Genomic DNA, 24,923 nt, shown 5'->3' with positions numbered 1-24,923 from the left:
ACAATTTATAAGTATTTTGTTACAAGAGAATGAGAGGGTTCCACAGTCACTCTGAGTTACTAAATGATGTCAGTAAGCCTTTCTCTGCAAAATGAAGAACACATCGGTTTTGAAGAGACTTTAATACATTTCAGTACAAATTATACACTTGATATGTATACAGAATATTTTTACCAATTAAAAATACATGTATTTTCTACTGCATTTCATACAAGCACAAACAACAGTGAAGCTTTACTGTTTGGTTATTTCACATAAAATAACCAATAGATCAAATAAATAAAACAACAACAGTGCAAGTACAACTTCAAATAAAAGACAATTGAAAGATGACTGGATGGCTAATTACACTTAAAAACAAAATCATAGCACCCACTGAAATTCCATCATTGGAATTCCATCTCATCAAGAAGAAAAAGTTGTAACTTTAGTCCCGAATATATAGATATATCTGCACGATTGTTACTTGGTCAAAAGGAGTTCTATAATCATTTCTTAAATTGCAACATTGTAGATATTGATATTTTAAAATAATGGCCATGGCATAACTGAAGACACTTGACTTTGGCTCAAAAATGAAATTATAAAGCCTGAGTTAGTTATTTTTCTAAGCATATCCATATTTAAGCAGGTCAGGATGTTTTATAGGGGTTTTTGTGGAGATTAGGGTTTGATCTAAGATTACAGACCAGTGTAGCACCGCTTTTTGGAACACAAAGCTATCAGATACTGATGTTTTTGTTTCTGGTTGCAGTTTAATATTCAAAATTTATAGCAGGTCAAATCTGACTTAAGTCAGTTCAGATACAACAATCTAAAATGCTAATTGTAAATTTTATAAGCAGATGACAGTGAAAGATTAAACAGAGAAGATTAAATCCATAATAATGGCTTATCAAATACGTATAAGTGCAGGCTTCATAATTGCCAATGTTAATTAAAGAAGCTAAAGTTGAAGAAAATCTTTCAGTATGGGTTGTACAGAGTTAATGCATTAAGATAATAAGAGCTTGAAGTCTGTTAATAGCATAACAACCGTCTTGAGACATGACCAAACAAGAGATAAGACAAGAACTTATTTATATAAAATCATATTCCTCATCTTAGAATGGATACGTAATACTAAAGAGATTTGACTCATCATCAGGTCTTGCTTGATGTAAAATTACCCTCTCAAAAATATGTGTTAAAGAGTAAAGTACAAAGCACAGTAAGGTCAAGAGGTCATCAGTTGTGACAGGTAGGTAACTGATGCATGTCAGACCATTTAAAGGAAGTCTTAAAGGAAACCTGAAAGATCTATCAGATTGGTGGCGTGTGAAATGAGGATCCAGTAAGAGCAGAGTCTCCAAACACATTGGCGTAGGAAGATTTGAGGAACTGGACATAGTTCTGGAGGCTACGGTTTGTGCTGTCAGACTGCTCAAGTCTGTCTTTGACATCTTGTAAACGGCTCTGGTACCTCCGTTCCGCCTATGAGAAAGAGTTAGCAATTCATGGATGCTTTAGACATAAAAATATGTGACAGAAGGATTTTAACTAGAGTTCATGTCACACTGCACAGATTTTGACATTTTCTGAAGAAAATGTAAGAGGTCCTTGAATGTGCGAAAATCGTCGTCACCATGCTAGGTTATTGAGGGTGGATGTCGGGTGGTTGCTGTGCAGTTGCTAAGGTGTTCTGAGTGGTTTTATGCAGTTGCTAGGGTAAGGCTATGCAGTTGCTAGGTCACTGCTTACTGGCCCAAGTAAAAAGAGCCCCAAGTCTGTATGATATTCTGGTCCCTAAATATGACCCGGGTTCCTACTTCAGTGTAAGGTGTTTTTCACTCGTTTTATCGTCTTCCAGGAAGAAATTGTAAGTCTGATTGCTTAGAAAAGTTCTTGAGGTGTCATTTATATTCATAGCACAAATGGTACGGACCAATAGACATGACAAATTGTATAACTACGGGTTACGGATTTGTTAAATCCCTTGAGGAATAAAAAGTCTAAAGGCCGATTTATACTTCAGTGCCGAACCTACGCCGTAGGCTCCGCGTAGTGGTCCACGCAGTGGTGTGCATTTATAGTTCAGTGTTAGTGTGTCTGCATTGTTCTGTGGGTACACAGTAGGGATGTGTCGCTACAATCAAATATTGATATACAGTATAGCAGTATCGTGATACTGTATCGATACTTTAGATCAATGTATCGATATTTATATTAAACTATTTGTGTATACGTATCATGCAAACACACAACAAACTTGGCACACTGTTAAGGCCGATTTATACTTCTGCGTCGAACCTAAGCCGTAGGCTTCGCATAGCTATGGTGGTTACGGTGTAGTCTACGCCATAGACTGACGTGCACCTCAACACAGACCACAACAGCTGTGATTGGTGCACTTTGTTACCAGAGACTGCCCCCCAGGATGATATCTGAGGTAGCGTTGCATTTTACCTAGATTATTTTAATATCTATGCTTTATACCACATTGTATTTAGACTCGAGACCATTAAAGCAATTGTCTCAATCAGGAGCATCTGCTGTTTTTATGTTCTGTTTGTGTTTCATTAAGTTACAAGCGAAACACGACAAAAGATATCTGTTTACATCTTATAAATTCTACTTCCAAATTAATTTAATGATCTTATCAAGAGACAAAAATGTGCTGTTTTGAGCTACATGGTCTTCATCAGACATCGGTATATATCTGAAATATACCCAAATGAATTGGAATTAAAACTGATTCCTAATCGAATCAAATTATGTTTCGCAATATATCGAATCATGACGTGTTTTGCATTATGTATTGTATCGTGAGGTGCCAGGAGATATCCAGCCCTAGTACACAGCCAAGTGCTACAACATTGAGAAAATGCCTTTATTTCTTAAATCATTATACAAAGCAGTATGATACGAGTTCATCAAAGTATAAACATGTTGAGATGTAGATACATATTATTTATTAAACATGTTGTCTGCCATGAAGAAATAAATAAATCAGGCATTTACTGTATGCTTGCTCTTGAATCGCTTGAAAAATAATAAATATATATTTTGGCATACTTTTGACGCTCCGTGTTTATAAGAGTTTATAAGTTGTAAACTGATGTAATTTTGTTGCGTTTTCGCTTGTATCTTCATGAAAAAGAATATAAAAAAAGCAGATGTTCCAGATTAAACAATGCTCTCGAGTCCAACTACAATGTTATATGATGCATAGATCTTAAAATAATCTTGGAGAAAATGCGACACTACCTCAGGAGCGGACCAATCACAGCTGCTGACGTCTGCGTCTACGCACGGATACATTTTTGTAGTGGTGCACGTCATGCAGAAGTATAAATCGGCCTTAAGGAACAATCACAGCTGTTACGCCGTAGGTTTGATGAAGAAGTATAAATCGGCCTTACCACAGTGTTTCTGTATGTTGTCTCATTTACTGTGACTGTAGTGAGATAAATCACTAACCTCCTCTTTGGCTCGTCGTAACTGGTTTAGCTCGGTTGTTGTCCTACTCAGCTGAGTCTCTAGGTCAACAACTTTTGACTGCGTAGCACGTTCTTTAGAAGCTGCTCGCTCCCTGGTCTGAGTAACCTGATAATCAACAGTGAATTATCAATGAAAATCAGCCTTTTTTGTGTGCAAACAAGGACATCTATGGTATTCTTGCCATATAAGATAAAGGCAATCACCACAATAAAGGGAGCATTTTTCAGTTGTTGCTTTTGATATATTGTTTGAGATCAACAGCCTGTCATTTGAAGCAGATTTGGACTACATTTCTGAAAAGCATGTGTCAGTTGCACAGTTCTGATGTATTATCTCAGATAAGGCCTTTTTCAGCATTCCTTTGAATCATAAACCATTTATGTAAAAGCTTAACAAAATTGGAGCCTCACCTGCCGCCGAGCATCGTCCAGCGCCTCCTCCAGCTGCCGGGTGAGAATACTGCACTCCTGAGACTTTTCTTCCAGACGCACCTGGTTGCTGTGAATCGATTCTTCACGTTTTGCTATCACCTGCATGAGGTCTCGATTTTGGGAGTTAGCCTCCTCCATCTTTCTGTTGACAACAGAGGACAGAGCATGTTATTAAAATACATAAAAATAAAAAAATAGAAGAATGCTGAAGGATAATGTGACAGACCGTTCAAGAGCCTCTGCTTTGTGCTGAAGCTGCTTGTTTTCCTCCAGTAGCACCATGTTCTTGTGTCGCACCATTTCTGCCTGACTGCCCTGCTGCTCCACCTAAATTAGTCAACCAGAGAATATAAAGATCTATCAATATATGAAGACATCATTCATGTAATAATGGAGTTTAAAATTAGGAACAGTGGCTTAAAAGGGATAGTTCATCCAAAAATGAAAATTCTCTCATCATTTCTCAACCTCATGCCATCCCATACGTGTATGACTTTCTTTCTTCTGCTGAACACAAACAAATCTCTGTAGGTCCATACAATGTAAGTCAACAGGGTCCAAAATGTTTAAGCTCAAAAAAGCATATACAGTTGCAATAAAAATTATTCAACCCCCCTGACCAGCAATACATTCTGGTGATGTGAATTAAAACACATCAACTAAAACCTCAGTAAACAGTCAAAGTAAGTTTTTAATACACATTTCAGTGATTTTGAGAACAAAGAGTTCAGTTTACCCAAATTTTAAAATAGAAAATAATTAATTCTCTCCACAAATGTCATGCCAAAAATATTCAACCCCCCAAAGTCAATCATTTGTGGAGCATCTTTTATCCTTAATAACAGCAAATAAATGTTTCAGGTGAGTGTTCTCAGGCTTCGGACACCTCTCTATTAGAATTTTTACACATATCTCATGAGCAAAAGCTTCCAGCTCATTGCTTTGGTTTCTGTGTGAAATCCCAACAAAGGTTTGCAATGGGATTTTAATGATGGACTGAAAGGGCCATTTAAGGACATTCCACGACCTATCCCTGAACCAGATTTTGGACAACTTGGATGTATCCTTGGTGTTACTGTCTTTCTGGAAAGTCCAGTGATCACCGAGCTTAAATTTACACACTGAAGGCATCACGTTTTTCATGCCAAAATGGCCTGATACCTGAAAGAATCTATGGTGTCAGTCACATAGTCAGGATAGCCGTTTCCTGCAGCTGCAAAACCCCCCATAACAGGACTGACCAACCTCCATGCTTGACTGTGGGGATGGTGTCGTTCTTGTCATCACCTTGTCATCTTACTCCAGACATACTGCTGACCCATGGGTCTAAAACTCATTTTCAGTTTAGTGTCATGTCTATAAAACCTTCCAGGACTCCACAGGTCTTTCCTAATTACTTCTTGAATATTCAGTCAACTGGAGTCAACATTTCCCTTGGTGAAGTTTTGCTTTCTTCCACACCCCAAGAAGGTTGCTGTTGTACCATATTTAAAAAATTTATGAATGGTGCTGCCAACTTTGTCTATTGGAAATTGAAGTGCCTTAGAAATGTACTTTTAGCCATGACCTTTCTTGTGTAATGAAATAATCTCCTCTATTAGCTTTTGAGACAGCTTATTTTTAATTGCATTTTTTGCATAGAAATACATTTTTGCTTACAATGCTTAAATTTTAAAACTTAAATAAGTGCCATTGTAGATTGATGACTTATGTTTTAAAACAATTACTTGTGTAGCCTTACATATTTAAGAAACAGCTACATGCAGTAGGGGTTGAATAATTATGACATGGCTGTATTTAAAAAAAATCCTGCTATTTACAAATATTAGGTTATATATTCACACTATGACTTGAATGCATCACTCAACTGATATAGATGTAAAGTTTAAAAATTCTGGGTCATCAGAAAAGCTTACCTTTGTAAATCCTTACTGTTGAATAATTTTGACTGCAACTGTAAAGGCAGCATAAAACTTTCAAACAGCCCTCCTAAGCACTCTTCTCTCTAAGAGTTCTTCTTTTGTTTTTGGCGATTCACATTTTCGTGCATATCGCCACCTTCTGGGCATGGAGGAGAATTTATAGTAAAAATTGACTTAAATATTGATCTGTTTCTCACCCAAACCTATCACATTGCTTCTGAAGATATAGATTTAAACACTGGAGTTGTATGGATTACTTTTATGCTGCCTTAATGTGCTTTTTGGAGCTTCAAAGTTTTGGACCCTGTTGACTTGCATTTTATGGACCTACAGAGCTGAAATATTCTTCTAAAAATCTTTGTTTGTGTTCTGAAGAAGAAAGAAAGTCATACACTTCTAGGATGGCATGAGGGTGAGTAAATGATGAGAGAATTTGCATTTTTGGGTGAACTATTCCTTTAAGTATTCAAATACAGTGTGTAACTGTTTTTGCTGTATAATTTGTATTTATTTTTTTTACTGGAAATTGGCGTAACAATCTCCAATTGCTAAAAGCATGGGGGAGCATGAAAACAAAAACTCAGCAACACGTTTGTAAAAAAAGGACCATATTATACAGTGGTGTGAAAAAGTGTTTGCCCCCTTCCTGATTTCTTATTTTTTTTGCATGTTTGTCACACTTAAATGTTTCAGATCATCAAACAAGTTTAAATATTAGTCAAAGATAACACAAGTAAACACAAAATGCAGTTTTTAAATGAAGGTTGTTATTATGAAGGGAAAACAAAATCCAAACCTACATGGCCCTGTGTGAAAAAGTGTTTGCCCCCTAAACCTAATAACTGGTTGGGCCACCCTTAGCAGCAACAACTGCAATCAAGCATTTGCGATAACTTGCAATGAGTCTTTTACAGCGCTGTGGAGGAATTTTGGCCCACTCATCTTTGCAGAATTGTTGTAATTCAGCCACATTGGAGGGTTTGAGCATGAACTGCCTTTTTAAGGTCATGCCACAGCATCTCAATAGGATTCAGGTCAGGACTTTGACTAGGCCACTCCAAAGTCTTCATTTTGTTTTTCTTCAGCCATTCAGAGGTGGACTTGCTGGTGTGTTTTGGATCATTGTCCTGCTACAGAACCCAAGTTCGCTTCAGCTTGAGGTCACGAACAGATGGCCGGACATTCTCCTTCAGGATTTTTTGGTAGACAGCAGAATTCATGGTTCCATTTATCACAGCAAGTCTTCCAGGTCCTGAAGCAGCAAAACAGCCCCAGACCACCACACTACCACCACCATATTTTACTGTTGGTATGATGTTCTTTTTCTGAAATGCGGTGTTACTTTTATGCCAGATGTAATGGGACACACACCTTCCAAAAAGTTCAACTTTTGTCTCGTCAGTCCACAGAGTATTTTCCCAAAAGTCTTGGGGATCATCAAGATGTTTTCTGGCAAAAATGAGATGAGCCTTAATGTTCTTTTTGCTCAGCAGTGGTTTTCGTCTTGGAACTCTGCCATGCAGGCTTTTTTGCCCAGTCTCTTTCTTATGGTGGAGTCATGAACACTGACCTTAACTGAGGCAAGTGAGGCCTGCAGTTCTTTGGATGTTGTTGTGGGGTCTTTTGTGACCTCTTGGATGAGTCGTCGCTGCGCTCTTGGGGTAATTTTTGTCGGCCGGCCACTCCTGGGAAGGTTCACCACTGTTCCATGTTTTCGCCATTTGTGGATAATGGCTCTCACTGTGGTTCTCTGGAGTCCCAAAGCTTTAGAAATGGCTTTATAACCTTTTCCAGACTGAGAGATCTCAATTACTTTCTTTCTCATTTGTTCCTGAATTTCTTTGGATCTCGGCATGATGTCTAGCTTTTGAAGATCTTTTGGTCTACTTCACTTTGTCAGGCAGGTCCTATTTAAGTGATTTCTTGATTGAGAACAGGTGTGGCAGTAATCAGGCCTGGGTGTGGCTAGAGAAATTGAACTCAGGTGTGATAAACCACAGTTATGTTTTAACAGGTGGGGCAAACACTTTTTCACACAGGGCCATGTAGGTTTGGATTTTGTTTTCCCTTAATAATAACAACCTTCATTTAAAAACTGCATTTTGTGTTTACTTGTGTTATCTTTGACTAATATTTAAACTTGTTTGATGATCTGAAACATTTAAGTGTGACAAACATGCAAAAAAATAAGAAATCAGAAAGGGGGCAAACACTTTTTCACACCACTGTATATCTATGTAGCCTTTTATTTTAGCCCCTGAAGACAATGTTTATACCTTGACTAACATTAAAATGTTACTTGCAGCAAAAACTTTGTAATTTAGTTTTACAGGACCATTTCCACAGTCTCTCTGACCCTTAGAATCAAACAAGCTTTTTTGCTACTGTACCTTTAAGACTTTAAAATGTGAATGAGGTTTTTAATAATTGGCTACTCTATTCACATATGAAATAAGTAACAAACCCTTCAAAGTTGCTGAATAATGGATATGAATATGTTTATGTGCTCATGACTGTGATGTCATTTCCATGACTATTTCTGAATGACCCGTTTTTGTAACAATCTGGGTAGTCTGGAGGGGGTCCACCAATAATCCAATATAAGATGTAAAGAAACCACTTGCTGTGTTTTAATATTAAAGGTATCAAACTACTTTCAAAGCTTTTTGCTGTAAACATACAAGTGCACAAACACCTTAATGCGTAGCTCTGCGAGCGCCGTGGTGAGCTCATGGTTTCTCCTCTCTTGAGTGTGCTCTTTCTCATGAGCCTTCTGCAACTGCACTTCAGCACGTCTTAGAGCTTCAGGTAGTGGCTCAAGCTCTGCCACACGACCAAGGAGCTGCTTCCTGACCTGCTGGATCTCTTGGTCCAGCTCTTCTCTAACCGTCTGAGCTTCACGTTCGGCCACCTGCAGACGTGCACAGTGCTCGTCTGCTTCAGCACGGGTCTTTTGCACCTACAAATTCAAAGGAAAAAGGGCAGACCTGACAAACTCAAATAAACAATGGCATAAAAAACATGCACACAACAGGCATGTGCCGTGGGCTTTGAGACTGGGCAAGCATCAAATATTTTTAATACACATTATTAAACGCTGTGCCCAAAAGACGTTATATGGGCGAGTGTAATGTTGCGGAAATGTTACTGACGTAAATTGTTGCCGTAGAACCCACCAGTCAATCGAGACAATCGTCACAGTGGCGAACTTCATGACCAAATAGTTTTAAAATTCAAGACAGTAATATTGCTCATATCACACAAATAAAAGATGATCATATATTGAGCCGAGCATGTTTATGTCCATTAAATCATACAATGAACCATAGTGCCAGAAGAGCTTGTTTTGACATACAACAAAAAGAATAAGAAAACATATCCAGTTACTAGTTTTAACATCATAGGCCTCACGTCACTCTTCCCACAGTTCAGAAACACTGGAATAGACAACAGCAATTAACTAATCTGATCACCAAAGACAACAATTTTAACCTGAATGCACAAGGCAAATGTAATGTAAACACAGCAGTCATCCGTTAATATATTTTTTTAAACAGACACTGCGGCCTAAGGTTAGAACTATAAAACTGACAGAGGAGGACATGATTTCCAGATCACTATTGTATAGCCTCAGACTAAACAGAAACAATGACCTAGTATCAACAACACATTTTTTTTTTTTATCCCCTTTTCTCGCAATTTGGAATGCCCAATTCCCACTACTTAGTAGGTCCTCATGGTGGCACGGTTACTCACCTCAATCCAGGTGGCAGAGGACAAGTCTCAGTTGCCTCCGCTTCTGAGACAGTCAATCCACGCATCTTATCACGTGGCTCGCTGTGCATGACACCACGGAGACTCCCAGCACGTGGAGCTCATGCTACTCTCCGCGATCCATGCACAATTTACCACGCGCCCCATTGAGAGCGAGAACCCCTAATCGCGACCACGAGGAGGTTACCCCGTGTGACTCTACCCTCCCTAGCAACTGGGCCAATCTGGTTGCTTAGGAGACCTGGCTGCAGTCACTCAGCACGCCCTGGATTCGAATTCACGACTCCAGGGGTGGTAGTTAGCATCAATACTCGTTGAGCTACCCAGGCCCCCACCAACACAAATTTTTTATAAATACATTAACATACCTTTAATGGAACACAAAACCCATGTGTCCCTCCTTACGAATGAACATCTCTGTCACTTTGTTGTAAAAGTCTCACCCGCTTGTTGAAGTTTCGATAGACTCTCTGTCTCAATTTTTTATTGAAATTAACTTTGCCAAATCCACACAGGTCGTCAGTTCTTACACTGCAGATATTAATTTTAGTGCTTATTAATGTATTAGTTATGTGAACTTTATTCTTCTTCTCCCCTTTTCTCCCCAATTTGGAATGCCCAATTCCCAATGCGCTCTAAGTCCTTGTGGTGGTGTAGTGACTCGACTCAATCCGGGTGGCGGAGGACGAATCTCAGTTGCCTCCGCGTCTGAGACCGTCAATCCGCGCATCTTATCACATGGCTTGTTGAGCACGTTACCGCGGAGACGTAGCGTGTGGAGGCTTCACACTATTCTCCATGGCATCAACGCACAACTCGCCATGCGGCCCTCCGAGAGAGAGAGCCACATTATAGTGACCACGAAGAGGGTACCCCATGTGACTCTACCCTCCCTAGCAACCAGGCCAATTTGGTTGCTTAGGAGACCTGACCGGATAGTTATGTGAACTTTAACTTGTTGATGCAAAACAAAAATAGCCTATCAGATAACGTGACTGAAGGAAGGAGCTTCTGATCGGCTTACTCATTTTGGTAAGCATGCTCACCTTGACCATTTGTAGAGTAGCAGGCGTGATTCAATTTAATTGAACGTACAGTGTTGAATGAAAGCGAATAAATTAATAAATGTCTGTGCTGCTCAACTGAGATAAAAAATGATGAATTTGAACAAAAACCTTTTAGTTTTTTTGTAGTTTATATTAACAACTGTATTTAAATATTTCATAGTGTCATTTTCTTTTCAGCCATCTGTTTGGTAAGCACTGCTTACATTGCTTACATGGACGGCACATCCCTGGCACACAAATATATGCAAAAATGGGCAAAAGAGCTTGAAGCATGTGTAAGAGTTTGATGATCACACCTGGGCTTTATAGCTGTCCACTAAACTCTCATAGTGCTTCACTGAGACTTTGACCTGCTGGATCTCAGACTGGGACAATGACAACTTCTCCTCCAAGGCAGATAAAGTGGCCTACACGAGCACAATAATTCAGATGATTACATTTGAGTTGTTCATTTGTATTACTTATTTACAACCATCATTATGAGGGCCACTGAACTATTGTGAGTAAAAATATAAAAAGGGAACAAACTGGACAGGACAGCTGCAGATCATCAAACCTTAAGGCTCTGGTTCTCCAGGCGAACAGTTGTGTTCTCTGTAGTGAGCTCATGCAGCCGATCCAAAAGTCCATCTCTTTCAGATCGGGTCTTTTCCTCCTGCCCGTGCAGCTGTTCCGTCAGGTCTGTAATACGACTAAAACAACACAAAAAGATCTAGAACAATTTGCATATGCTTCAACACTTTTTTTGAATTATTTTGTATGTAGATTGACATTATAATTCAAAGAATAAATTCTATTCTATGGTTTTGAGAGTTGAGGAAAACACCTCTATGCTAACCTGTTTAGCAAAGTGATCTCCATCTCTAGCTGTCCCTTGTCCTTCATATCTTTTGCATGGCAACTGCTCCAGTTCTCTGCAGTTGACACAGCATCTGCCAACTGAGATTCCTGTGTAGAAGATTGGATAATTTATAATCAAATTTTGTTTTTAATAGAAAAATTAAACAAAAAACTAGTCCACCATTAGCAGCTGAAAACTAAACTTCCTTGACATAGGTTTGAGCCTAACCAAAAGTCCATAGTATGTTTGGAATGGCCTACTACCTACTATTTTTGAAAGAAAGTAGTATGCAGTATTCATACTGTGAATGGCATGCAACTTTTCTGTATGACCAAAAACATTTGCCAAATTGTACAGTATATAACCAAAGCACACTGTGTGGAATGCTATATCCCACAATTTAACACAATCAAACTGACTTTCCATTTCTGGTTTGATGATTTTCGTTTTTTCCATTTGACTCAATATTTGATCAGACTGCCAAAAAGTCACAGAATTTTCACACATACTTGGATTAAAAATGCAAAATAACCATATTTATAAAAGTAAATTTTTTGCTGTCACTTACTTAAATATGCAGCATGGTGAGGTCTTGTGACAACAGTGTAGCGTATTACTATTTGAAACATATATTGTTGCAAACTACCCACTATTTCACATGCTGTTTTAAATAAATAGTATGCAGAATATAGGACATCCTGTGCAGTATGCAACTATTCCATTGAAAATAGCCCTAGTCACCCAAAAGAGGCATTAAAGGAATATTATGGATTTAATAATCTTATTATTTGTGGTATAATGTTAATAACCACAAAAAATATTTTCGACTTGTCCCTTCTTTTCTTGAAAATAAAGCAAAAAGCATAAATTTAGGCTATAGTAAGGCACTTACAGTGGAAGTGAATGGGGGCAATTTTTGCATGGTTTAAAAGCAGATATGTGATGCTTATAATTTTATGAATGCACTTACATCAATTCTTCTTCGTTTATTATTTGAGCTGTAAAGTTGCTTAAATCATTGTTTACCGGGATTACAAGGTTTATGGCGTTATGTCGTCATTGCACTGAAGCTGTAAAATTGGGTATAACTTCACACAAAAAAGGTTAGTAAGTGATTTTATCACACTAAAATCCTGTCAATACATGTATTGTTTACATCTTGTGCCTACATTTTTGAAACAGTAAGTATTTTAACGTTTACGGATTGTCACCATTCACTTCCACTATAAGTGCCTCACTGGAACCCAAATGTTGGCTTTTTTTTAAAGAAAAGGAGGGACAAGACAAAATAACTGTTTGTGGTAATAATCAACATTATTTCATAAATGCTTTCGATTGAGCTTAATTGGATTTGAACCCAGAATAGTCCCTGTAAACCATTCCAAAATCTCTATTCCACTAACTATCTCCATGAGCTGGGCGCTGAGCTGTTCCACAGTGTCTTCACTGCGCTGTGCCCGCTGTTTTTGTGCCCTTGTGGCTTTCTTCAGGGCTTCCTTATCAGCCTCTGCCCGCTGCCTGAGATCTCGCAACTGTTCCTGTAGGTGATCCATCTCCCCTTTCTGCTGGCTGACGGAGCGCTCTAGATTCTAAACAAATTGGACACATCACAGATGCAGAGAAGAGTTAGACAACATCACCTATTTCTGATGTCAAGATTGGATATCATGATGCTTCAACTCAACATGTTTTGTAGTATAAACACTATAAAATAAGACAATGTCACATGTTGCTTGAATTTTAATGAGTCCGATGCTGTATGCATTACCCTGATCTGAACGTTAAGACGGTTATTCTCTGCCTCCTTATTGCGTAGCTGACCCTGAAGGTGGGCTCGGGTGGATTCCAGGACTTTGGATAATTCAGTGGTGGTCTTTGAACTCTCCTGTTTCAATAAGATATATAAACCGTAAGGCCTCACAGTCTCAATGATAAACAATAAAACCATGTCAGCCACATCTATAAACTTACTAGAAAATATAGTATACCTTCTCATTCTCTAATAAGGAAGTCAGCTGATTAACTTCTCTCTCTTTGTCCTGAAGCTTTACTAGAATATGCTGGCGAAAAGAAATGATCCCAGTGTTAAAGCTAAAAGTTAAAACCATCTGTTTGCAGAACAGCATGCACTATTCAAGTATATTATTCCTACAGAATAAGTACTGTATAAAAAGACAAACCGAATTATCTGCTTCCACATCAGAAAGCCTTTTCAGAAGACCATCCTTCTGCTCCAAGAGTCTCAGTGAGTCCATCTGTTAAAAAACAAAGTAATGAAGAACAGGTTAATAACTATTATATGATTAAAACTATATCCGACTTGCATGCTGGACACACCTCTCGACTATGCTGCTCTCTCAAAAGATGTCTTAGGGCTCTGTTAGTGCTCTCAAAAGTCTCCAGCTTCTGAAGTAAAAGATCCTTCTGTCGGGCCAAGAGCGACGAGTCCGACCCAGATGACTTTTTCTCCTGCACAAATATAAATAAAATATTTTTGATGCAACACATGTTGTATGCACACACATCCTTCACACTGTGTCCTAATGAAGTGATGCAATACAAGCAGCATAAAAGTAATCCATAAAACTCTAGTGGTTTAATCCATGTCTTCGGAAGCAATCTAATTGGTTTTGGGTCAGAACAGACCAAACTATATAACTCCTTTTTCACTGTACATCTTGCCATTGCAATCTCTAGGCATGATCATGATTTCAAGCTATATCACACTTCCTAGTGCTTGACGCACGAGCAGAGCGCTAGATGGCACTATAGGAAGTGTAATTGAGCTTGAAATTATGATCTCCAAAGAGACTGCTGATGTCATGATTTATAGTGAAAAGGGAGTTACATTTGGTCTGTTCTGACCCAAAATCGACTGCATCGCTTCAGAAGACATGGATTAAACCACTGGAGTCTTATGGATTAATTTTATGCTGCCTTTGTGATTTTTGGAGCTTCAAAGTTTTGGTCACCATTCAGTTGCATTGTGCGGGACTACAGAGCTGAAATATTCTTCTAAAAATCTTTGTTGTGTTCTGCAGGAGGAGGAAAGTCATACACATCTGGGATGGCATGAGGGTGAGTAAATGATGAAAGAATTTTCATTTTTGGGTGAACTATTACTTATATATGCAGCTATATGGAGCAGGATTTTGGTCTAATGAGATTCCACTGTGGGCGGGGCTACCTAACGGAATGCCGCAGAAATAGAAACCAAGCAATCGTCAAAATATCTTGTTGCTTGTTGTGGTTGCGACCAAAAACTGAGGCTGTTTTGAAAGGTTAATACTGATGTGCATTTTCACTCACACTCCTAGACATCTGGCTGACAGTTTCACGAAGGGCCGACACCTGCTTGGCAGCTGCACTACTGTCCATCTCTGCTTCCAGCAACTTCCTGAGTAGAGCATCTTTGTCAAGCGGCAGACTGTCCCTTTCTAATCTAAATGAGTTCAAATTACATTTAAAACACATTTTAAATGCAATAACGCAATGCTTTGAAATAATGTTCAATGATTAAAAGCGTACAAGTTTCCACTGTACCTCCCAAAATCACTTTCCCCCAGCATCTTCTCCATGGACTCTCGTAGTCGGGAGTTCTCCTGCTCTGTGGCTTCAAGCTCCCGAGAGACCTCTGCAAGCTCCTCCTCCTGCACAGCGATGACACGCTGCGAGGCGCTCAACCTCTCAGACTGACGCTCTAACTGCTGCTCCTTCTTACGAAGCTCTACCTGCCAATACAAACATCACCATCAGATTTAGATTTCTCTGATAAAATTGATACTATCGACACTAAATGTTAGCATTTTTTTAATTTGCTTTTTAAAGGGTAAGTTCATCCAAAAATTTACATTTTGTCCTTAACCTGTATGACTGACTTACTTTCTTTCCTGGAGCACAAAAAGATCATGTTAGCCTCAGTCAGCCCCTAACATCTCCTTTCATGTTCCACAGAAAAAGAAAGTCATATGTATTTGGAACGACTTGACGGTGAGTAAATGATGACAGAATGGTCATGTTTGGGCAAACTATCAGTTTAACGCGCTATTCAACTATGTGTCTTTGACATGCTGGTTCATTTAAAAAAAATAAATCATTGTTTTCATGAAACTTTTCTCAGTAACTTTCTTCTCACCTCATTTTTCAGAGAGCTGACCTCTGTCATCAGGCTGTCAATCTTCTTCTCATACTGGTTGATGCGTCCATGCAGAACCTCCTCTTCATCAGTGGAGAGATCTTCCATACGGAGAGGAGACTGGGAGCGCTCAGGTTCTGAGAGAGGCGTTATCTCCAGACGATGGGTAGGTCCCTGCAACATACATTAAATTTGCAATCCCAAAAATTGTTCTCTTCGTTTCTTTCCTCTTCCACAAAAGACCAAAAAATGACACATTGCTTATTGTGTAATATTAAAAATGATTTGGGTGTAAAAGGATCTTGAATACTTTTGGCTGACCTCCCACTTATATGAGGTCTCTCGAGTTGTGACCTTGCCAGGTGGTATCCATGGGACCCTTGTCTTCACCTTAGCAGTTGGACGCAAACTGCTTTTGGGCTTAACCTAAAACATATAAAGATAAACATGCTGTGTGATCTCATGGAATTTTGGATTAATTAAATGTTCAAAATACAAGATAAATCTAGGGTGAAAGAATAAGGATATTATATATTCAAGGATATTTTAAGGGCAGATGTCTATGCACAGACTAGAGAAGTATAATGTACCTGGGCTGTCTTGGTAGGGCTGCTCTTCATGCTCTTCTTCACATGCACGTGCACAGGTGTGCTCTCGTTCACGTGCACGTGAAGTGGTGGAGAGGAAGAGCTTGTTCTCATTGATCTTCTCTGCAAAAAACAAACAGATTAAACTTTGACCAAGTAAAACAAAGCAACAAACACAATCCTGCCTATAAAATACGAAATGTGATAATTAAGTAATATAGTGAAATGTAGAAGACGAGGTTGCATTATACTCCAACCTGATCAGAAAATTTTGATTATATTGTCTCGATAATATGAATACCTACTAACAGAAGACTATCACTAAAATCTACCAGGGGTAAACAGTAAGGATTTTTTTGCCAAGTGCAGTCGGGTCAGTAGTTCAGATTTTTAATTGTTCTGGCGACATTTTACTTGCCCTGTGGAAAAATAATTTTTTAATTAATAGTAATTTTATTTTATTTATGTTGTGTTCTGGTCATTTTGACCCTGAAATTTTTTTCTTTACTTAATCCAATTGGAATAAAAATCCTTGACTTTGTTCAAATATGGTTTCTGAAAACACACAAAAAAATTGACCATTTTCTTTACATTTTACTGGTTTTATTTCACTTTTGTTACACTTGGTGTGTTCCCGGTCAAAAATGACCGGCCATTGGAAATGAATGGATTAGACTACAAAATACAGAATATTTAGTGTTCAGGAGCATCCCAGTCCTTTAGATCAGTGGTTCCCAACCCTATTCCTGGAATTCCCCCCCAACACTGCATATTTTGTATATCTCCCTTTTCTGACACCCAATTCAGGTCTTGGAGTCTCTACTAACGAGCTGACGAGTTGAATCAGGTGTGTTTGATTTGGGAGATGTGTAGTGTTGGGGGGGCGTCCAGGAACCACTGCTTTGGATGAACACATATGTTCAGCAGTTACAAAAATACTCAAACAAGCCCATCTGGCACCAACAATCATGCCATGGTCGAAATCACATGATTTTTCCCATTTCGATGGTTGATGTGAACATTAAGTGAAGCTCCTGACCCGTATCTGCATGATTTTATGCACTGCACTGCTGCCACACAGTGATTAGACAGTGATTGGCTGAGTGATTAGATAATCACATGAATGACTGTTGGTGCCAGACGGGCTGGTTTGAGTATTTCTGTAACTGCTGATCTCCTGGGATTTTCCAAGCACAACAGTCTCTAGAATTTACTCAGAATGGTGCCAAAAACATAAAACATCCAGTGAGCGGCAGTTCTGTGGATGGAAACACCTTATTGATGAGAGAGGTCAATAGAGAATGGCCAGACTGGTTCAGACTGACAAAGTCTACAGTAACTCAGATAACCGCTCTGTACAATTGTGGTGAGAAGAACTGAGGGTTGGTGCTGTTTTGGCGGCACGGGAGGGGACCTACACAATATTAGGCAGGTGGTTTTAATGTTGTGGCTGATCGGTGTATGTTTCGGAAGGAAATTGGTATTTTAATTCACCAAAGTGGCATTCAACTGATCACAAAGTATAGTCAGGACATTACTGATGTAAAAAACAGCACCTTCACAATTTGAAAAAAGTAATTTTTGATCAAATCTAAACAAGCCCCATTTCCAGCAGCCATCACTCCAACACCTTATCCTTGAGTAATCATGCTAAATTGCTAATTTGGTACTAAAAAAAACAACAAAAAAAAATCACTTGCCATTATATCAAACACAGTTGAAAGCTATTTGGTTCGTTAAATGAAAATTAACATTGCCTGTGTGTTTGTTTTTGAGTTGCCACAGTATGCAATAGACTGCCATGTCTTCAGGTCAATATTAGGTAAAATATGGTAAAAAAGAAAAAGCTTTCTCTAGAAACTCGTCAGTCAATCATTGTTTTGAGGAATGAAGGCTATACAATGCTTGAAATTGCCAAAAAACTGAAGATTTCAAACAAAGGTGTACACTACAGTTTTCAAAGACAAAGGACAACTGGCTCTAATAAGGACAGAAAGAGATGTGGAAGGCCAGATGTACAACTAAAAAAGAGGATAAGTATATCAGAGTCTCTAGTTTGAGAAATAGATGCCTCACATGTCCTCAGCTGACAGCTTCATTGAATTCTACCCACTCAACACCAGTTTCATGTACAACAGTAAAGAGAAGACTCAGGGCTCCAGGCTTTATGGGAAGAATTGCAAAAAAAAAGCCACTTTTGAAACAGAAAAACAAAAAGAAAAGGTTAGAGTGGGAAAAGAAACACAGACATTGGACAACAGATTATTGGAAAAGAGTGTTATGGATCTTAACCCCGCTGAGATTTTATGGGATCAGCTAGACTGTAAGGTGCGTGTGAAGTGCCCGACAAGACAGCCACATCTATGGCAAGTGCTACAGGAAGCGTGGGGTGAAATGTCACCTGAGTATCTGGACAAATTGACAGCTAGAATGCCAAGGATCTGCAAAGCTGTCATTGCTGCACATGGAGGATATTTTGATTAGAACTCTTTGAAGTAGTTTAAGAAGTTCTGAAAAATGTTTTCATATTGTAATAATAATAATTTTTCACGTTATTAATGTCCTGACTATAAATTGTGATCAGTTGAATGCCACTTTGGTGAATAAAAGTACCAATTTCTTTCCATAAGAGTAAAATCTGTACATTATTCCAAACTTTTGGCCGCCAGTGTATAAACATTATATATATATATATATATATATATATATATACAGTTGTGCTCAAAAGTTTGCATTCCCTGGCAGAAATTGTGACATTTTGGCATTGATTTTGAAAATATGACTGATCATGCAAAAAACTGTCTTTTATTGAAGGATAGTGATCATATGAAGCCATTTATTATCACATAGTTGTTTGGCTCCTTTTTAAATCATAATGATAACAGAAATCACCCAAATGGCCCTGATCAAAAGTTTACATACCCTTGAATGTTTGGCCTTGTTACAGACACACAAGGTGACACACACAGGTTTAAATGGCAATTAAAGTTTAATTTCCCACACCTGTAGCTTTTTAAATTGCAATTAGTGCCTGTGTATAAATAGTCAATGAGTTTGTTAGCTCTCATGTGGATGCACTGAGCAGGCTAGATACTGAGCCATGGGGAGCAGAGAAGAACTGTCAAAAGACCTGCGTAACAAGGTAATGGAACTTTATAAAGATGGAAAAGGATATAAAAAGATATCCAAAGCCTTGAAAATGCCAGTCAGTTCTGTTCAATCACTTATTAAGAAGTGGAAAATTCGGGGATCTCTTGATACCAAGCCAAGGTCAGGTAGACCAAGAAATATTTCAGCCACAACTGCCAGAAGAATTGTTCGGGATACAAAGAAAAACCCACAGGTAACCTCAGGAGAAATACAGGCTGCTCTAGAAAAAGACGGTGTGGTTGTTTCAAGGAGCACAATATGACAATACTTGAACAAATATGAGCTGCATGGTCGAGTTGCCAGAAAGAAGCCTTTACTGCGGCAATGCCACAAAAAAGCCCGGTTACAATATGCCCAATAACATCTTGACACGCCTCACAGCTTCTGGCACACTGTAATTTGGAGTGACGAGACCAAAATAGAGCTTTATGGTCACAACCATAAGCGCTATGTTTGGAGAGGCATCAACAAGACCTATAGTGAAAAGAATACCATCCCCACTGTGAAGCATGGTGGTGGCTCACTGATGTTTTGGGGGGGTGTGAGCTCTAAAGGCACGGGGAATCTTGTGAAAATTGATGGCAAGATGAATGCAGCATGTTATCAGAAAATACTGGCAGAGAATTTGCATTCTTCTGCATGAAAGCTGCGCATGGGACGCTCTTGGACTTTCCAGCACAACAATGACCCTAAGCACAAGGCCAAGTTGACCCTCCAGTGGTTACAGCTGAAAAAGGTGAAGGTTCTGGAGTGGCCATCACAGTCTGCTGACCTTAATATCATCAAGCCACTCTAGCAAGATCTTAAACGTGCGGTTCATGCAAGACAACCAAAGACTTTGCATGACCTGGAGGCATTTTGTCAAGACGAATGGGCAGCTATACCACCTGCAAGAATTTGGGGCCTCATAGACAACTATTACAAAAGACTGCACACCGTCATTGATGCTAAAGGGGCAATACACAGTATTAAGAACTAAGGGTTATCTCAATTTTTTCATTATTGCCATGTTTTGTTTTATGATTGTGCCATTCTGTTATAACCTACAGCTGAATATGAATCCCATTAGAAATAAAAGAAATGTGTTTTGCCTGCTCAATCATGTTTTCTTTAAAAATGGTACATATATGACCAATTCTCCAAGGGTATGCAAACTTTTGAGCACAACTGTGTGTATATATATATATATATATATATATATATATATATATATACACACACACACATACATACAACCCTTCATCTGGTGAATATACAGTATAGGCTATAAAAAGCTTGATTTGGTTTATACTTAAATAAAGAGCACTGTAACAGAGACAAGTCTCCGTCATTTCAAAATAACAGTCCCTTGCGTGTTTCTTTCTTGTTTATAGTTAAAATTCACACATTATGCACCAAATCTTAATTTTTTTCTGATTATTATTGGGATTTTGGTTGAACAAAAAACTATATCGGGGGTTTTATTTATTTTGGACTCTTGTAGCCTCTGTGTCTGTGCCCGTTATAGTAAGGAAAGACTAAGAACATTTATCATAATATATTCTATAAATCGATTTTAAAAACTATTGGCCAATTAATCGGTTATCAGCCATTTCCACCACCTTTGGTATTGGCAAAATCTACTATCGGTCAACCTCTAATTTACACACTCAAATTTTAGCACCACATAAATTCACAAATAAATAAATCCAATAAATTCACATAACTACACACTAAATACTTGTTCAGTATAGGATGAATGTTTGTTTAGGATCAGGGAACACATGGTTGAAGTATCATTTTAAAGGTCACACATCTTCAGGACAGGTCATGTTTCAGAGTACTGTCCTTAAGACTATAAGAGGTAAATAGAAACCACAACAACCGCTACATGACATAGCTGATGTCTTGTCAACAAACAGAATATGCAAGTACCTGTATGTATGTATAAAAGCATACATTACATCACCAATTAATTCAGCTTTGAATAAAAGCAAAATATGACACGTAGCTGCAAGTTAATTGTCAATATATCTGATAATATATAAAAACAAGACTGCTATTGCATCACACAGATAAGCTAATTAAATAAAAGTTAAAATTAAGAAGCAGAGAATTGACCAAAAGGTTTGTCTATGAAGAGAAGAACAGTCGAACAGTTTGAGGATTTCTCCTTCTTTGGAAAGCTCTATAATGAGTCAAAATACGTGTTTACACAAAAGGTTTCTTACCATGCGAAATTAAAAACATTCAAACGTCGATACCGTTAACTTGTTCATTAAAATAGTAGCGAGCTACTTCAGCTTTCACGTCATCCCAGAGCCTCGAAAAGCCTGTTTTCCGGTAGGCACAATCGGTGTTTCATTTGATTGGCTGATTCGAAAGGTTTCGTCGCCAGTTCTTGTTCGTGATTGGAAGAAAGCGCAGACCTTGCTTAACGTTCAGTAGTGCAGGGTTTATAGCAACGGTGCCCCTAGAAACCAGCCTAACACAGATCCAAGCTGCAGGTTGTCAAGGACACTATTGAGGCTTACTGTCTCTGTTTAACGACATTCACGATAAACTTTGCCCAACAGACAATAAACAACAATCAAATAACCAGAAAGTTTCTGTGTTACTGTAACTGACGCTGGAAAGCTGACAGTTGCATTAACAGTGAAGAGGCAGAGCTTGACTTTCAAAATAAAAGTGTTTTAAACAGAATAGTTTTTCAAACTAACACTCTGTGGTTGTTTCAAGATACAGATGTGCGTGCCATACAATAGATGCCTTTAAATCCAAACTAGTTCTATAAGTTAATGTAAGTTAATTTTATGATTGTGACTGTGTTTGCATTTTATTTATAAATGTGGGTTAGCATGTCCTTCTGTAAAAATGATTGAAATGGTAAAAAATCTAATATGATGACGAATGATCTAATGTTACAAGATACTGGAACTGGAATAGTTGTGGTCATTTGGGTTTCAAAATAAAAGTCATTGTAAGAATATTCCGGATTCAATACAAATTTAGCTCAATCGACCAAATTTGTGGCATAATATTGATTACCACCAAAAATTATTTTCACTCATCCCTCCTTTTCTTTAAAAATAAAATCTGGGTTACGGTGATGCACTTACAACGGAAGTCAATGGGGTCAATCCGTAAATGTTAAAATAATCACTGTTTCACAAGTATAGCCACTAGACGTAAACAATATGCGTGTTAACATGATTTTAGTGTGATGAAATTGCTTACTAACCTTTTCTGTGTAAAATAACATCCAATTTTACAACTTTGTTGCCAAGACGAACTAACGTTGTAAACCCTAAAACTCTGAAACTACTTTAAAAATGACAATTTAAATAAATTTACAGTTCACTTAATACATGAGTTTTATCAGAAGAATTAATGTGTTAGATTTGATAAAATTATAAGCTTGTCTGCCTTTAACCCTCAAAATATTGGCCCCATTCACTTCCATTGTAAGTACATCACTCTAACATAAATGTTTGCATCTTTTTTTTTTTTGTTGTTGTTTTTTTTTTTTTTTTAAAGAAAAGACGGGACGAGCCGAAATTATTTTTGTGGGAATCAACATAATACCACAAAATGCTTTCGATTGTGCTTAACTTGTATAAAACCCTGAATATTCCTTTAATATGGGTTGTTTTGAGGAGAAGGGTCCCCAAACATGACCACAAGAGGGCGATAGAGATACAAACTGTTTTCTTAAAAAAAAAAAAAAAAAAAAAAAAAAATATATATATATATATATATATATATATATATATATATATATATATATATATATATATATATATATATTCTAATAATGTTTTTCAAGGCATTAATACTATATTTACAAAATATTACATACTTTTACATAACCATCTTATCAAGTGCAACAAAGAGCTGAAAGAGAAATAGATAAGTTCTGTAGGGGCCCCACAACATTGTTTTTAAAAGACAAATAATAACAACAACAACAACAATAATAATAATAATAATAAAAATGCCATTCTTGTTTGATCATCTGATAAAAGACTAAATGCTCCATACAATTATTTAAAATATTAAAATATATAAAATAATAATAAAATACCAAAAAAAAAAAAAAACATATATATATATATATATATATATATATATATATATATATATATATATATATATATATATATAATAACTATAAAACAATACATAATAAACAATAAAATAATAAACTAAATAATAAGAGTGTTAACACTTAAATGCATGGGAATTCCACCAAACACTCTTACATAATCGGGTCTTTAGAGACCCGGCACGTATATCTATTACAAATGCATCTTCAAAATGCCGATATAGTGTAAAACTTTCGAGAAAATTAGAAATAATATATTTTGATATATTTTGATGTTTTATTTTTCATGTATCAAAGAGATAATGCAACAAATCAGGGCAAATCTAGAACAGGATTCATTACTTTCACACTGAAATTTCATGAGACACAACTGGCTGTCAAAAACATGCTGAGCTACACATAACACAAAAGATACACATAAGCTACACCTTTGTGTTTTCTCAGGCACTTATTGAGTCTAAAGAGATGCACAACTTACATAAATTCAATTGTACACCCAAATGACATTAGTCATATCATATTGCTTATGTGTTACACTTGCTATAGTTTACTTCCATGTTGTTTCTTCATCAGATAGAAATGTCAAATGAAAATCAAGTCAATCACTGAAAAAACAATGCCATCTTGAGTGTACAGGTATACGGTATAATAATAATTCACCATTGTCACACAGAAAATCAACATGATATATATCTATTTGTATAACTATAGTACTCATTTCTCTTGTAATAAATAAATAAATAGATATCATGTAATAATAAACTTATATAGATATGAAATAATCATACAAATATAATTTATGGAAGTGCAAACCCCCCCCCCCCCCCCCAAAAAAAAAACAAAAACAAAAAATAAACAACAACACTATTATATACCATGGTCTCTAATGACCTTCTACACTTTTGGTACTTATACCGTTTTATATATATATATATATATATATATATATATATATATATATATAGTTTTTGTTTTTGTTTGTGCTACACTATTAATAAGGGAAAGATTGAGGAATAGGTGTAGGCACAACAGGGGGTGGAATGAGGTCAGTAAAGACCTGAGGAATGAGTTTAAGGGATAATGCATGTGCTTGGATAATAAAAATGTTAAATATTAAAGCACCATGATACCAGCAATACATAATAATACATTATTGCAGTGCCACTTTTAATAATATCTTTATTTATTTATTTATTTTTTAGCATTGAACAAGTTATAGAACAACTTAACAATAAACAGTAATAACTACTTTGGGGTATTTTTTATTTTTATTTTTTTTAAATAAAAAACAATAAAATAAACAAAACATTATATATATATATATATATTAATTGTATGTCGGTTCTGTTGTACCGTAGTTACCTAACTCATACTCATTAATTATTCAGCTCCTCCTCAGAATGGGAGGGGTTCCGGACCCGGAAGTCAGATGTTGCTGTTGAGTCACCTCTG

The 24,923-nt window shown here is 37.3% G+C and overlaps 1 protein-coding gene across 1 annotated transcript; it reads right to left on the bottom strand.

The window, feature by feature from the left end:
- Positions 1–72: 72 nt before the first annotated feature.
- Positions 73–21,979, bottom strand: LOC127428409 (outer dense fiber protein 2-like). The gene is made up of 19 exons (XM_051676760.1): positions 21,598–21,979; positions 16,241–16,360; positions 15,972–16,076; positions 15,651–15,824; positions 15,059–15,246; positions 14,825–14,957; positions 13,853–13,984; positions 13,696–13,770; positions 13,504–13,575; positions 13,284–13,400; positions 12,919–13,104; positions 11,513–11,622; positions 11,231–11,366; positions 10,971–11,081; positions 8,529–8,792; positions 4,138–4,238; positions 3,891–4,053; positions 3,460–3,585; positions 73–1,473 (listed from the first exon to the last, which is right to left on the bottom strand). The coding sequence occupies exons 1-19, from the start codon at positions 21,598–21,600 to the stop codon at positions 1,303–1,305; spliced, it is 2,487 nt and encodes an 828-aa protein (XP_051532720.1). The 5' UTR covers positions 21,601–21,979; the 3' UTR covers positions 73–1,302.
- Positions 21,980–24,923: the final 2,944 nt, after the last annotated feature.

The sequence above is a fragment of the Myxocyprinus asiaticus genome, chromosome 38, assembly GCF_019703515.2.
Source record: "Myxocyprinus asiaticus isolate MX2 ecotype Aquarium Trade chromosome 38, UBuf_Myxa_2, whole genome shotgun sequence".
In the NCBI taxonomy this organism is placed as follows: Eukaryota; Metazoa; Chordata; class Actinopteri; order Cypriniformes; family Catostomidae; genus Myxocyprinus; species Myxocyprinus asiaticus.
This window is presented reverse-complemented; position numbering and strand designations above follow the sequence as displayed.